Below are 13,389 nucleotides of genomic sequence, written 5' to 3' on the forward strand. Positions count from 1 at the left end.
TTCATTTAAAAAAGCTTATTTTAACTGTTACTGGCTAAATTGCTTACTTAAAAACAATTTTACAGTTTGATCTTATGGGGAGGACTCTTGTATTTACCCATTTTATTGTAGTTCACACTTCTGATCCCACTGGCACTTTCAAAAATTTTGTACTTCAAGAGTGTTCTAACTTGTATAGCAGAAAACCTTCCACAATCAGTAATTTGATTCAAAAAAGTTTCCTCTTTGCACTGTGTGCAGCAGAATTATGAATATATCGAAACAACAGAAGTACTACTTTGCAGAAGTACTTGTTGAAAGTTGTTTGTTTACATTTAATTTAGAAGTAAGCGAACTGTGTTATTTTAGTTATATATTCATGACTTCTCAGATTCTCATTTCCAGGCTTTTTGCCAGGGAAGATGGCAACCATACGGTGCAAATTGTGGGACTGCGTGAAATTCAAGTGGATGGAGTACAGTCTTTGTTAGAGGTAATTAAAAAAGAAAACATTAGGAAGCATATTTATTTTAACAGAGTAGTTTCCATAAATGTAAACAACAGCTTTTTTTCATCTTATGTAAAGTGCTAACTTTACAATATTCTATACTGTCCCCTAAACTCTGTTTAATGTGATGTGTTACACACTGAGACAGGTCAGCCAAGTTCGATTCCCAGGATGAAGTGAAACAAAAAAAAGACTTCATAGCTAAAGTACTTTTGAAATGTTGTCACTGTTGAAATGTAGGAAAGTGAGCCATAGAAAGCAGAGTGTTCTAACTTGTGTAGCAGAAAACCTTCCACAATCAGTAATATGATTCAGAAAAGTTTCCTCTTTGCACTGTGTGCAACAGAATTATGAATATATTGAAACAACAGAAGTTGAAATGCTAGTCAAGTGAGGTAATAAAGAAGGAGACTGTATTGTTAAAAATCAAATTCATAGAATCATAGAATGGTTACAGCGCAAAATAAGTCCATTCAGCCCATCAGCTCCATGCTGACACCCTGCATGAGCAGTCTAGCTTGTCCTACTCCCGGGGCAGAATTTTCTGCCTGTCGGGCAGGTGGGCCTGACCCAATCTTCGGCAGGCAGGGAACTGATCCCCACCAGAGAAGCGGGCCCTGCCGCCATTTTACATGGACGATCCAATTTAGGACCGCCCAGCTATGCGCTTCCTGTGTGAGCAGAAGGGGGGATTCCCCAAAAGCGAGAGTGCACTCTTTCACGCATGCACACGAAAGAGCGCACATCTCCCTGAAGCTAAGTGCTGCCTCAGGAAGATCGCTTACACTTTGAAAAATAGAAAGAAGAAAATTCCCTAACATGTCCCCCTCATGTGACAATGTCACATGAGATGGGACATGTTCAAAATATTCATAATAACTTTTTTCAACTTTTTAAAACCCTGCATGAAACCTCATCCCGCCGGTGGATGAGGTTTCATGTTTTCTCTATTTGCTGCCGGGGCTCCTGGCCTGCCCGCCAACCTTAAGGTTGAACGGGCAGGTCCTTTAATTGTTTAAATGACCCTGTCAATGGCCTCAATTGGCCATTGACAGGTCAGCGGGCCCACAGATGATTTTGCTGTGCCCCCGCCTTCCTGAAACTTTAAATGGGCAGGATGACGTTAGGGGCTCCGCTGGAGGTCATCCCGCGTCATTTTACGTGTCAGCGAGCATGCCCCGCCCTTTACTTGCCAATGGCAAAATTCTGCCCCCTGTCTTTTCCTAGTAACTCTGCAAAATATTTCCCTTCAAGTAATTATCTGGCTCTCTTTTGAAAACCATGATTGAATCTGCATCTGCCACGCTTTCAGGCAGTGGATTCTAGATCATAACTGCTCATGTGTAAAATCATTTTTCCTCATGACACCTCTGGTTCTTTTGCCAGTCACTTTAAATCTTGTCTTAAGGTTCCAGATCCTTCTGCCAGTAGGAATTCTGGACAGAATTTCATGTCCTCGGAGCTTGTGCGCGCTCAATCCGTGCTTGCGCACGCTCAATCCGAGCTTGCGTGCAATCACACGAGAAGACCCAACGTTATCAAGCCGTCACACCATGATATAGTCGGTGAGGGCGTGCAGGAGTCTGAAGCGCCCACCAACGATTTAAAGGGCATTTAGGCCCATTAAAAGGGCAATTATCTCAAATTTTATTTGGCCTGTGCGATTTTGCAGTCAGCGCATGGGCCACATGGAGAGGTGGCCATCCTGTTTTATTGTAACCTCAATCCAGGGCGGGATAAAAGTTAACCAGAATCGGGGCAATGTGAGTAGGTTGCAGTCAGGTGAGAGTTGGTTGTAGGTGTTTTTCTGACAGTTCATTGCATTTTCTATGTTTTCCGGAGGACTCCTTGACTTGCAAGTTTTCCTAGAGACTTTCTGCTGAGTGCACCCTTCAGGGCTCTATCCTTTGGCATCTGCTTTCCAGAAAATGGGGGTGGTCTACTCTGCTGGAAGGACCTCCTCTGAAAAGGAGGAGAGGGCCAGAAGGGAGAGGAGGCCTGTTGTCTGCAGGTAGCGTCCCAGTGAGTGACCTGAGGGAAGAGAGGTGCAGCTAGAGAGGGTGCAGAGCCAGCAGGAAGTGCAAGGCGAAAGGGTCCACAGAAGACGCCATTATCCTGAAGCCAGAGTCTACAGACAGTGCTCTTGCTACCTTGCCATGTCTGCGGGTCAGTGCCGAAGGAGCCTCCGCCTCCCCAGGGACACTGTGACTTCCATATGCCAAATGATTGGCCCAGAGATTGCCTCAAACTGTGTAGGTAGCCACACAATGCCTGGGGCCCTTAAAGTAACGGGCCCTGAACTATTTTGCCACCAGTTCTTTCCAAGGGTCAGTGAGAGATCTATGTGTTGTTTCTCAATATGCTGCCCACAGCTGCATCAAGCTGATCTCTGATGCACAGTTCAGATTGGTCATGATCTTTATTCATTACCTGACCAACGAAGCCAGCCAGGCTGAGCGAGCCAGAGGCTTTGCTGCAATCGCTGGCTTCACCCGCATCCAGGGTGCCATAGATTGGATGCATGTGACAATACGGGCACTAGCGGATGAACCGGGTGTCTTCGTCAACACACCTGGAATATTGTGTGCAGTTTTGGTTTCCTTATATGAGGAAGGATGTACTTGCTATAGAGGGAGTGCGGCAAAGGTTTACCTAACTGATTCCTAGGATGGCGGGACTGACATAGGTGGAGAGATTGAGTTGATTAGGATTATATTCGCTGGATTCAGAAGAATGAAGGGGGATCTCACAGGAACCTATAAAATTCTAACAGGACTAGACAGAGTAGATGCAGGAAGGATGTTCCCAATGGTGGGGAGTCCAGAACCAAGGGTCACAGTCTGAGGATATGGGGTAGACCATTTAGGATTGCGATGAGAAGAAATTTCTTCACCCAGAGAGTGGAGAGCCTGTGGAATTCGTTACCACAGAAAGTAGTTGAGACCAAAACATTGTATGTTTTCAAGAAGGAGTTAGGTATAGCTCTTGTAGCGAAAGGGATCAAAGGATATATGGAGAAAGCGGGAGCAGGCTATTGAGTTGGATGATCAGCCATGATCATAATGAATGGTGGAGCAGGCTCGAAGGACCAAATGGCCTACTCCTGCTCCTAGTTTCTATGTTTCTATGAAAGGGGTTTCACCCTATGAACATCCAGATAGTTTGTGACCACAAGTCACAGATTTTGCAGGTCTGCACCAGGTATCCAGGCAGCTCCCATGATGCGTACATCCTGCAACACTTGCAGTGCCAAGGTGTTTCATTGCTCCAGCTCGGTTGGATGGTTGGCTCCTGGGTGACGAAGGCTATCTTCTGAAAAGGTGGCTCATGATGCCACTCAGACACCCAAGGACAGAAGTGGAGGAGAGGTACAATAGAAGTCGTGCCTCTACATGGGTGGTAATTGAGAGGACCATTGGGATGCTCAAGGTGAGGTTCTGCTGTCTGGACTGATTGGGGGAGCATTACAATATCCTCTAGGGCATGTTTCGCTTATTGTCATTGTTTGCTGCACACTGCACAATCTGTCTTGGTCAAGTGGGGGACCCATTGGAGGATGACGACAGTGAGGCAACTCCCCAAGCTGCAGAGGATGACACAAGTGATTGGTCTGATGAACTGCTGGAGGAGGCCCAGGATGAGGACATGGCTGCAGAAGTGAGGAACCTTCTGGGAGACAGGGGGCCTTGATTCTCTGTTCTTTCCAAGGCATGGATTTAAAGTGAGGGCAAGGGTAATGCCACCTTCCTGATCTTCCCTGATGAAGCCATCCTGTTACCCTCAGGTCAAGGTAAGACTGCTGAAATAAAGTTTGCAGCCCTTCACCTGTGTCAAATGCCACTACCAGGTCCATCACCTCTGAAAATTATGAGGCACATTCAGGCGATCATAATGAGACATGGTAGTTTCAAAAAAGCAAATTATACAGAACACACGTTTCAAAGAAAGTTACTTCACCCATGACAACCCCTCTTGTGCTCAAAGTGACTTAAAATTCTGTTTGTGAGTGCTGCATTTTGGTGCCCCTCAGCCCCGCCATCACTGGCAGCGGCATTGGAGACAACCTGCTTACTCTGATGACTTGTTGGCCCTGATGACTTGGCGGACGTCCTCTGCAGCCTGTGCAGGCATGCCCTGGAAGGTGGCATCTAGCACCACAGCTATGTACTCCAAAGTCAGTGAAGCCTCATCAGATGGCATGGGCACTGGCAGAGGGGCGCAGGAGCTGCTGCCTTTGGAGCGCACTGAGAGGAGCCCGCAGATGTGACATGAAGCTCGTCCGCCAGCGTGATGTTGGTTTGAACCACCTTGCTCACATTGATGGACAGGCACCTAGCAGAGAGACCTGCTGAGGTCACTGCCAGTGTGTGGGCTTACAGGTCCATGCACACCTCCAGAAACCCCTGATTCTGTTCCTGGAGCTGCCTCTCCTGGTGAGTCGCCACTCTCAATGGAGGAAGCTGTGTGCTCAGAGCTCCAGGTCAATGCAAAGCTCACGCTCTGCGTGCCATAGTGTCTCCAAGACAGAGACTATGGCACGCAGACCCCCCGTGATCTCCACCAGATCTTCATGCGCATCCCACTGGACATCCAGCATCAGCCACCTGATGGACGACTCCAGGGGCTCATCATCTGCCTTGGACTCAGCATGGACCTGGTCTCCAGCAGTGCTTCAAATGCTCGCACCCTGGGCACACTGTGCCTCTGCCAGCTCCTCACCACTGTGCACTACCAACTGAGTAGACTCCCTATTGCCCACTGATGTGCCTGTATCTGTGCTGGTGCTTGGTGTAGAGAAAGGATGTGACACGGGTGCATCAATTGGCAGCTCCTCGGAGTCTGTGAGGTGTCATAAGGATGGCGCGTCTGTGGGAGGAAGAGAATATGTCATTTGCGACTATCGTTACTAAATGACTGCATGCACGACAGCTGCTTGTCACAAAGGACAATTGTCTCACTGAGGCATTGTGATTGGACAAGCGATGGGTACTGTGGATTTGAACTTCTCATTGGAGATACCATGACCCTATCCTTCTTGCACACTCCCCCAGTATCTCATCTGTCCACTGGACTCTTACCGTCCTCTGAGACGCCTGCCTCTCCGTGACCTGTGAACATTGCTCCTCACTCACATTCCATGTCCAGGGCATCCATCTCAAACCTGGAGAGGATCAGGATGTTGGGCACCTCACCACTTGTTCGTGCATGACCCAGTGCATTATAGCTTCTCTTCTCCTATACGAACAAAAATGCATTCATTAGCCCATCCTCTACCTGCAACATCATATCAGCCTTGTTACCCCCAACTCCTCCCAGGAGATCCAGCTTGAGGTGCCTGTCAGATTGGCACTCCTCACCTTTCTATACACCCAAGGCAAGCGGAAACATCTCCCAGCCTTATCTGGCACAGGGATATGTGCCATTTTGTACCCTTCATTTCACACCCGAGTGAACGGCCACCCTCCAAGACATCAGTTCCATGCAAAATTGATACTCACCCTTGCGGATCGCTGAACATTGTTGGACCTTATTCAGCAGTAGGTCCATGTGCGGTGCACAACATCATGCCCACTCATCTGGGCAGCCACCTCCATCCAAGTCTTCTTCACCTGGTGGGGTGGCCTCCTCTTGCCTTCCCACAGCATGAGAGCATCATGCCGGGCACTCACTGCCTCCGCGAGAATGTGCAGGCACCTCATCAGAGAATCATGGGGCAGAGCACCCACTGGCGTTGCCCTTCCGCCTAGTGCCCAGTGGGTATGGAGGCCATAACTGCTGCCAGATATTAGACTCCTGGACAGCTCCCTGTGGTTCCCCATCAACTTCTGGCAGTCTTCTGGGAGCTGCCTGTGCAGTTTTTACCCCACCCCCCCCCCACCGTCACCATTCTTCCTGGCGCCTGCCACACCTCTGCCTTGATCGGCAGAGCAGCACCAATTACAGGGCCTTAACTGGCCAGCCAACGTGAAATCACATGTCACTTACTATTGCAGTTGGAAGCAGATATCGTGTCCACTTCTGGGCTTGCCGATCACGTGTGCAAAATTCAGGCCTCTATCTGCCCAGTCTGGACCTCTCATGATTTTGAAAGATTCATTTAATCTCCTCACAACATTCTCTCCTCTAAGAAAAAATCCCGGCTTCTCCAGTCTATCATAGGAAATAGGAGCAGGAATAGGCCATTCAGCCCTCGAGCCTGCTCCACCATTCAACTAGATCATGGCTGATCTTCTACCTCAATGGCGTTTTCCTGCACAATCCCCATAATCCTTGATATCTGTAATATCTAGAAATCTATCAATCACTGTCTGAATATACTCATTGACTGAGCCTCTGGAGCCCCCTGTGGTAGAGAATACCAAAGGTTTACCACCCACTTGAGTGAAGAAATTTCTGCTCACCTCAGTCCTAAATGGTGTATCTCTTGTTCTGGGACAGAGTCCTCTGGTTCTATACCCCCACCCCCCCCACCCACCACCCCAGCCAGGGGAAACATCCAGCATCTACCCTTTAAAGCCCTGTAAGAATTTTATATGCTTCAACAGATCACCTCTCATCTTTCTAAACTTTAAAGAAAATAGGCCCAGTCTCCTCAATGCATGTACAGTAACTGAAGCTCCTCATTCCTAGAACTGCTCTAGTAAATCTTTTCTGCACCAGCCTGAAAAACTTCAAATCCTTCCTAAATTGTGGTGCCCAGAATTGGACCCATTGGGCTGAATTTAATGCAGACAGCAGAAGCCTCGACGGCAGGCTGGAAAGCTGAGGGCAACCCTGCCTTAGTGGGGAATCCTGACCTGATTCTATATCCATCAGGCAATAAACCTCTTGGCACTGGGGCTTCTGTCCCTTTAAGGGTGGAGATCCCACATCTGAGAGCTGCTTGCCAATCTCAGTGCCACAGGGAGCAGTGTCCAATGCTGGGACTGCACCTGGCCCAGAGAAGCATCATTGACACTGCCCTGAAACTGAGGAAGTGAGGTTGGGGTCACTGGAGCCAGTAATGCAGGTCCTGGCAAGTAGTGAGACAGGAATGGTATCCTTAGCAGGGCAAGGAGGTGGGGGATTGGGGGACCCTTCCACAGGGCAGCTCTTGGAGCTGGGTGGTGGTGGGGGACTTGGTGCTAGATCAGGAGACTTCCCACCCCCTCCCCCAAACCCACATTTACTGAACAGTCTTTCCTAGTGGCAGTGGGCACCCCAGAATGCCAGCAGTGGCAGGAAGAGCTCCTTGAGTGGCTTTTTATTTGACCACTTAAGGTCCTCAGTTGGCCTCTGGGTGGGAATGCTGTCTTCAACCATTCCTACCATTGAGATAATTGCACAGTGTTGGGAAGGCAATGGGCACTCCCCTGTCCACCCCCTTTCCCCCCTGATTCAATGGGCCCCCACCCATGCCTCACTGTCTTGCAACCTGTTCCCATGGGCCACATTAATTTCCACCAAACATCTCAGTTATGGTTGAGCCATTGTTTTATAATGGTTCAGCATAACTTCCTTGTTTTTGCACTCTATGCCTGTAAATAATTCCAGGATCCCATGTGCTTTTTTTCTCAATCTGCCCTGATCTGCAGCACCCTTTAGTTGATATTGCCTTTCCTCTTTCTTCCTAGGAAAATGTATTACTTTGCATTTCACTGCATTAAATCTATTTCTTTTTTTAAATTATTCGTTCATGGGATGTGGGTGTCGCTGGCCAGGCAAGCATTTATTGCCCATCCCAAATTGCCCTTGTTCAGGGAACATTTAAGAGTCAACCACATTGCTGTGGGTCTGGAGTCACATGTAGGCCAGATTAGGTAAGGACAGCAGATTTCCTTCCCTAAAGGACATTAGTGAACCAGATGGGTTTTTACAACAATTGGCAATGGTTTTATGGTCATCATTAGACTTTTAATTCCATATTTTTTTTGACCTCAAATTCCACCATCTGCCGTGGCAGGATTTGAACCCAGGTTCCCAGGGCATTATCCTGAGTCTCTGGATTACTCGTCCAGCAACAATACACCATTGCTTCCTTTTATCTTTATAGAAACAAAATAAGGTACATCAACAGCTATATCTAATTTTAAATCAGTGGCATATCTATTCTTTAAATAAAATATCAATATTCCAGAAAACTGAATTTTCTTTTTGTTACATTATGTGCATACATGCCAGCTATCAGCATTCCAGATGTCTATGTCTTTAGTTAAAAATTAATAGCTCTCCCTGATTTGGCCAACACTCCTAAGTTTGTTTATGCAATCCAACTCAAAAATCTGAGGCAACCTAGTCCTTTTTGGGTTTGTTTCTTATTCCCTGGTTCGTGCGATTTAAATTCTGTGAGCCAGGAGGTCTGGATTCCTGACACTGGGGAATTAATCCAAATCAGAACACTAAGATTTGTTGGTAGCAGCAACTTGAAATATTTGCAAATTTGGGAATGCAGGTTTAAACTTTATATTTTACCCCCAAGCTCCAAAGTTTGCATCTACGTGACCTAAGAAAAAAAACATTTGGACACCAAAGCCTCAAGAGACTATTATTACAAATTCTTCAATTGTAAGGACGAGTTGATTAAGCCCACAAATTTCTACTTTCTTAGAATGCAGGTTGTTTTTCTTTTGTGTTTTTGTTTTGTATATGTGACTTCCATCTTTCCTCCTACTCTTTTTTATACTTTCTTACATTGGTGCCATTAATATTCTTATTCAAGAGGGTATGTCAATGCAGCCATGAGGATATCATACAGAAATGGAAGGTATATAAAACATTTCTGATTCTTACAAAAAGTGCAGGAAGTACTCAGCAGGCCTGGCAGCATCTGTGGAGAGTGAAGTAGAGTTAATGGGCTGAACTTTCAGATCCATTGAGGGGTGGGAACAGAGGGAGGCAGGGCTGAAAATACCAGTGCAAGCCAGCTTGCCAGTTTCCTGACATTGTTCCTGGTTCCAGAGACTTTCACCAGGTCGGAAAGGAAGGCGGTCCCGAGATCCTGTCCTCTCAATTAACCACAGCAATTAAGATTGTTAAAGAGCTCATTAAGAGTTCATTGAGGGGCATTTTCTGATTTTGATGAGGATGCACGGGTTGTGCGCGCTGTCTGGGGCAGACTAGGTGCAAGGAGGTGGTAATACAGCAGGGAGCCGTGCAGGGAATTCAGTGAGCCCCATGAAAGAGTAAAGAGGGGGTCTCAGCCATTGGGAAACAGTTTCAATCAGGTCAGCGCAGGTTGTAGGGAGAGTAGTCAGTAAGTGCTCTGGCTGTGCAGTGCATCTTCACCCTGTTGGCATTGCGGGACCAAAAGAGGAGAGGGCAAGACTGTCAAGCACAATTGGGGAACTACCTGACACAAGGAAAGCAGCAGCTGGCAAAGGTGCACAACTCTCAGATTTTGGGTCCAGTAGTTATGAGAAGCAATATTCTTCTCAGGTAGAGTAGAGGAGAGGGCGAAGGGTAGGAAGGCAATGGAGGCCATACCTTCAGCTTAGGATCTACCGACCTGTTCCATCATTAATAAAAGGCTCATATGTCTGATCTTGTGTCGATATTTACATGGTGCTCCAAAAAACATTTACAAGCAAAAGAGACCCCAGTGACACACCACTGCTCTCAGAATCACAGAATTGGTATGGTGCAGAAGAAGGCCATTTGGCCCATCATATCTGCACTGGCTCTCCGAACGAGCAATCCACCTAGTTCCATTCTCCCGCCTTCTCCCCTTAATCCTGTACATTTTTTCTTTTCAAATAATAGCTTAATTCCCTTTTGAATGCTTCAGTTGAACCTGCCTTCACCACTCTCTTAGGCAGATTATTCCAGACCCTAACCACTCGCTGCATGAAAAAGTTTTTCCTTATACCACTATTGCTTCTTTTACTAATTACTTTAAACCTGTGCCTTCTTGTTTTCCATCCTTTCGCGAGTGGGAACAGTTTCTCCCTATCTATTTTGTCCAGACCCTTCATGATTTTGAGTACCTCCATCAAATCTCCTCTCAGCCTTCTTTTCTCTAAGTAACACAGTCCTAACTTCTCCAGTCTACCTTCATAGCTGAAGTTTCTCATCGCATGAACCATTCTGATCAATCTTCTCTGCACTCTCTACAATGCCTTCACCTCCTTCCTAAAGTGCGGCACCCAGAACTGGATGCAACTGAGGCCGAAGTAGTGACATACTTTGAATTTGTAACTTCCTTGCTCTTATACTCTAAGCGCCTAAAAATAAAACCCAGGATACTGTATACTTCATTAACCTCACTGTCAACCTCACCTTTAATGACTTGTGCACATATACACCCAAGTCCCTCTACTCCTGCACCGCCTTTAGAGTTGTAGCCCCTATTTTACATTCTCTCTCCATGTTCTTTTTACCAAACTGAAGCACTTCACCTTTCTCCACATTGAACTTCATCTGCCACCTGTTCACCCATTCCACCAACTTGCCTATGTCCTTTTGAAGTTCTACACTCTTGTCCTTACAGTTCATGATGCTTCCGAATTTTGTATCATCCGCAAACTTTGATGTTACGCCCTGTACGCCAAGATCTAGGCCACTAATATATATCAGGAAAAGCAAGGGCCCCAATACTGACCCCTGGGGAGCTCCACTACAAACCTTCCTTCGGCCTGAAAAAAAATCCATTAACCATTAATAAAACAAAAACAGAAATACTTGGAAAAGCTCAGCAGGTCTGACAGTTAATGTTTTGAGTCCATGTGACTCTTCAACAGAACCAAGGAAAAATAGAAAAGAAGTGAAATATAAGCTGATTTGGGGGGGGGTGGTGGTGGGACAGGTAGAGCTGAATAGAGGGCCAGTGATAGGTGGAGATAACCAAAAGGTGTCATAGACAAAAGGACAAAGGTGTTGAAGGTGGTGATATTATCTAAGGAATGTGATAATAGGTGACATTAAGGGTAGAAAGGATGAGCAAGGTACAGATAGCCCTAGTTGGGGTGGGGTGGGGGGAAGGGATCGAAATAGGCTAAAAGGCAGAGATAAAACAATGGATGAAAATACATTTAAAAGTGATGGAAATAGGTGGGAAAAGAAAAATCTACATAAATTAATGGAAAAAAGGGGGGATCGGAAAGGGGGTGGGGATGGAGGAGAGAGTTCATGATCTAAAAATGTTGAACTCAATATTCAGTCCTGAAGGCTGTAAAGTGCCTAGTCAGAAGATGAGGTGCTGTTCCTCCAGTTTGCGTTGAGCTTCACTGGAACAATGCAGCAGGCTAAGGACAGACATGTGGGCATGAGAGCAGGGTGGAGTGTTGAAATGGCAAGCGACAGGGAGGTCTGGGTCATGCTTGCGAACAGACCGAAGGTGTTCTGCAAAGCGGTCACCCAGTCTGCGTTTGGTCTCTCCAATGTAGAGGAAACCACATTGGGAGCAGCGAATGCAGTAGACTAAATTGTGGGAAGTAAAAAAACAATGGATGGAAATACATTTAAAAGTGATGGAAATAGGTGGGAAAAGAAAAATCTATATAAATTATTGGAAAAAGGGGGGGAATCGGAAAGGAGGTGGGGATGGAGGAGAGAGTTCACACCTCATCTTCCGACTAGGCACTTTACAGCCTTCCGGACTGAATATTGAATTCAACAACTTTAGGTCTTGAGCTCCCTCCTCCATCCCCACTCCCTTCCTGTTTCTTCCCTCTTCCTTTTGTTTTTTCCAATAAATTATATAGATTTTTCTTTTCCCACCTATTTCCATTATTTTTAAATATTTTTAAATCTTTTATGCTCCCCCCACCCCCTCTAGAGCTATATCTTGAGTACCCTACCGTCCATTCTTAAGTAGCACATTCGTTTAGATAATATCACCAACTTTAACACCTATGTGTTCTTTTGTTCTGTTGTCTGTGACATCTTTTGATGATCTGCTTCTATCACTGCTTGTTTGTCCCTACAACCACACCAACCCCCTCCACTTCTCTCCCCCCACCCAAACCACACCCCCCCTCCCCCCACCCCCACCCACACATCTTAAACCAGCTTATATTTCACCCCTTTCTTGGATTCACTCAGTTCGGTCGAAGGTTCATGAGGACTCAAAATGTCAACTCTTTTCTTTTCCGCCGATGCTGCCAGACCTGCTGAGCTTTTCCAGGTAATTCTGTTTTTGTTTTAAATTGAGGGAAGTGCAAGTGAAATGCTGCTTTACTTAAAAAGAGTGTTTGGGCCCTTGGATGGTGAGGAGAGGGGAAGTAAAGGGGCAGGTGTTGCACCTTCTGCGGTTGCATGGGAAGGTGCTGTGGGAGGGGGTTGAGGTGTAGGGGGTGATGGAGGAGTGGACCAGGGTGCCCCATTACTCTCTGTTTCCTGCCACTCAGCCAATTACATGTCCCTTTTATTCCATGAGCTATTACTTTGCTCACAGGTCTGTTTTGCGGCACTGCATAAAACGTCTTTTGGAAGTCCATATACACCACATCAACACCTTTGCCCTCATCAACCCTTGATGTTACTTCTTCAAAAATCTCCAGCAACTTAGTTAAACATGATTTTCCCTTAAAAGATCCATGCTGGCTTTCCTTGAATAACCCACATTTGTCCATGTGACTATGAATTTTGTCCCAGATTGTTGTTTCCCATCACTGAAATTAAACTGACTGGCTTGTACTTGCTGGGGTTATCTTGACACCCTATTTTGAACAAGGGTGTAATGTTGCATTTCTCCAGTCCTCGGGCATCACCCCTGAGTCTAAGGAAGACTGAAAAATTATGGCAGTGGCTCCACAATTTCCACTCATTTCTTTCAGTATCCTTGGGTGCATCGCATCTGGTCCTGGTGCCTTAACAACTTTAAGTACAGATAACCTATCCAATACCTTCTCCTTTTCAATTTTAAACACTTCTAGTGTCTTAATTACCTCGTCTTTTACCATGGCCCTGGTAGCATCTTCTTCCTT

At 46.2% G+C, this 13,389-nt stretch overlaps 1 protein-coding gene across 3 annotated transcripts in view; it reads left to right on the forward strand.

Annotated features, from left to right (window-relative positions):
* The window catches only part of LOC121285197 (kinesin-like protein KIF24), a 133,247-nt gene that overhangs the window by 48,920 nt on the left and 70,938 nt on the right, over nt 1–13,389 (forward strand). For all 3 annotated transcript variants that reach the window (XM_041201481.1, XM_041201473.1, XM_041201489.1), the window contains exon 6: nt 385–472. In XM_041201481.1, coding sequence (XP_041057415.1) covers nt 385–472 — 88 coding nt within the window. The remainder of the gene's footprint in view (nt 1–384; nt 473–13,389) is intronic.

This window comes from Carcharodon carcharias, chromosome 1 (assembly GCF_017639515.1).
Source record: "Carcharodon carcharias isolate sCarCar2 chromosome 1, sCarCar2.pri, whole genome shotgun sequence".
NCBI classification, from domain to species: Eukaryota; Metazoa; Chordata; class Chondrichthyes; order Lamniformes; family Lamnidae; genus Carcharodon; species Carcharodon carcharias.